This window comes from Microtus ochrogaster, unplaced genomic scaffold, assembly GCF_000317375.1.
Source record: "Microtus ochrogaster isolate Prairie Vole_2 unplaced genomic scaffold, MicOch1.0 UNK87, whole genome shotgun sequence".
Lineage (NCBI taxonomy): Eukaryota > Metazoa > Chordata > Mammalia > Rodentia > Cricetidae > Microtus > Microtus ochrogaster.
The window spans coordinates 1,054,448-1,056,553 of NW_004949185.1; the positions used below are offsets into that span (position 1 = coordinate 1,054,448).

Sequence of the window (2,106 nt, forward strand, 5' to 3'; positions counted from 1 at the left end):
AAGTGAGAAGTTGACGTCTCGGTAAAGAACACATCGTGGGCTGGGGATGTAGATCAGAGGGCTCCTCAGCGGCTCAGACTGGGCCTGGTATATGTCTCCTGCAGTCCCAGTGCCAGAGAGGTGGGGCAGCAGAACTGGGAAGTTCATGTACTCTCTGCGTAGAGACTTCGGGGAGTTTGAAAGCATCTTAGACTATAGGAGACCCCTAAAGTGGTGTAGCGGTGGCACACACCTTTAACCCCAGCACTCAGGAGGCAGAGGCAGGCGGATCTCTGTGAGTTCAAGGACAGACTGTTTTACAGAGTGAATTCCAAGACAGTCAAAGCTACACGAGAAACCCTGTCTTGAAAACAAAACAAAACAAAATCTCCTAGAGAATATTTTCCTGCATCTAAGATGGCCACAGGGTGGTAGAGCCCTGGCTTTGACTCCAGAACCACAGAAAACAGGCATGACACACAGTAGGCAGCCTAGTTCTCCGAGGGGGAGGCAGGAGGATCAGCGAACTTGAGGCCTCCAGAGACTCTGTCAACAGGAAAGAAGAGACAGAAAGGTGGGGGACGCACCCGTTGGGAGGGTAGGGGGAGAGAGAGGAGGGAGCTGGAGGCAGATATGATCAAGAGACTTTGTATATATATGAAATTGTCAAAAAATAGAAAGTGGAAGGAGGAGGAAGAAAAAATGAAAGAAAGAAAAAAAAAGGGAAAAAAGAGAAACTGTGAAATGCACATTTAACCAGGCTTGGGAAGCCAGTGGAAGAAGACCCCTCTCACATACACTTCATCCTACAGATTACATACAGTACGTGAGCTTGGGGCTGGGAGGGCTCCTACTCGTGCTTGTCGTCATTCTGTCTGTCTGCCTGCGCCGGATCCATCAGAGAGGTGAGCCCTACCGCCACCTCCCACCACCACCTCCCACACCACCCACAGCTTGCCCCACACATCCCTCCTCCTGTGAAGGCAGAAGTCCCACGGGGCCTGCCAGGCTCTGTTTGGAAAGATGAGAACAGTGCCCAAAGGGCTGGGCTTTAACTGTGGTTCCCGGGGCAGCTGGCAAGTGGGGAGTGGGGTGGCAGTGTGCTGTGGAAGGCTGTGCTGGGGTAGAGGAGAGCCTGGGTGGGGTGGAGGAGAGCTGGGGTGGGGTAGAGGAGAGCTGGGGTGGAGGAGAGCTGGGGTGGGGTTGAGGAGAGCTGGGGTGGGGTGCCATTCAGTGTGAGGCTCTGTCCTAGGGTGGATGAGCCACTTTGGGGTGCTACTCTGGAGTGGGGGAGCTGGGGAGGGTCTTTCTGAATCCCCTCCCTTTTTTTTCTTTCAGTGAAGAGACTGGAAAGGAATAAGGTAAGTCTGGGGGTTGAGGGGAGATGAGGGGAGACCCAAGTAGGGAATGAGACGGGATGTAGGGGTGGGAGCCAAGAGAAAAGGGAAGAGGAAGTGGGGGGGAGAGAAAATGAGAGAGGCAGAGAGAGAAATGAGGCAATAAGAGGAGGGCAGAAGACAAAGCAACTCCAGAAGGACAGCCAGGAAACGAGAGAGGAGATGAGAGAGGAGACGAGAGAGACAGAAGGGGTCCAGGACAGTCGGGACTACACAGAGACCCGGTCTCAAAACAATAACAACAAAAGCGAAGAGAGAGGAGGGGAAAGCGGCCAGCTGTGTGGCTTAGTTAACGGCGTCCATGTAGCGTGCACAGAAACCTGGGTTTGATTCCCAGCACAGCATAAAATGAGAGCAGTGGTGCACACCCGAAATCCCAGGGAGACGCAGGGAAGCTTGTCCCCAGCTACATACCCAGTTGAAGGCCAGCCTGAGCTACATGAGACCCAGTCTCAGAAAAGGAAGGGGTTCTATGAAAACCTTGCTGCAGCCTGCCGTGGTGACCTGGGCCTGGAACCCCAGCACTGTGGGGTGCAGACAGGCACGTCCTAGGGGCTCTCAGGCCACCCAGCCTGAGAAACCAAATTTCAGTTCTAGTGAGTGGCTTGGTCTTAATAATAAAATAATAATAACAATAATAATTAGAAACTATTAGAAAGATGTCTGAGCCTTCTGGCCTACACAAGTACCTACACAAGCAGAGGTCGACACACATATACGATAGATAGAT

The 2,106-nt window shown here is 52.6% G+C and overlaps 2 protein-coding genes across 2 annotated transcripts in view; one reads left to right on the plus strand and one right to left on the minus strand.

The window, feature by feature from the left end:
• Positions 1–2,106, minus strand: part of LOC101994656 (RT1 class I histocompatibility antigen, AA alpha chain-like) — a 629,094-nt gene that overhangs the window by 79,833 nt on the left and 547,155 nt on the right. The window lies entirely within an intron of this gene.
• Lst1 (leukocyte specific transcript 1) overlaps positions 452–2,106 on the plus strand; it is a 2,290-nt gene continuing 635 nt past the window's right edge. The window contains exons 1-3 of the mRNA XM_013355016.2: positions 452–461; positions 792–884; positions 1,318–1,340. Of these exons, the coding sequence (XP_013210470.1) occupies positions 452–461; positions 792–884; positions 1,318–1,340 (126 nt within the window). The remainder of the gene's footprint in view (positions 462–791; positions 885–1,317; positions 1,341–2,106) is intronic.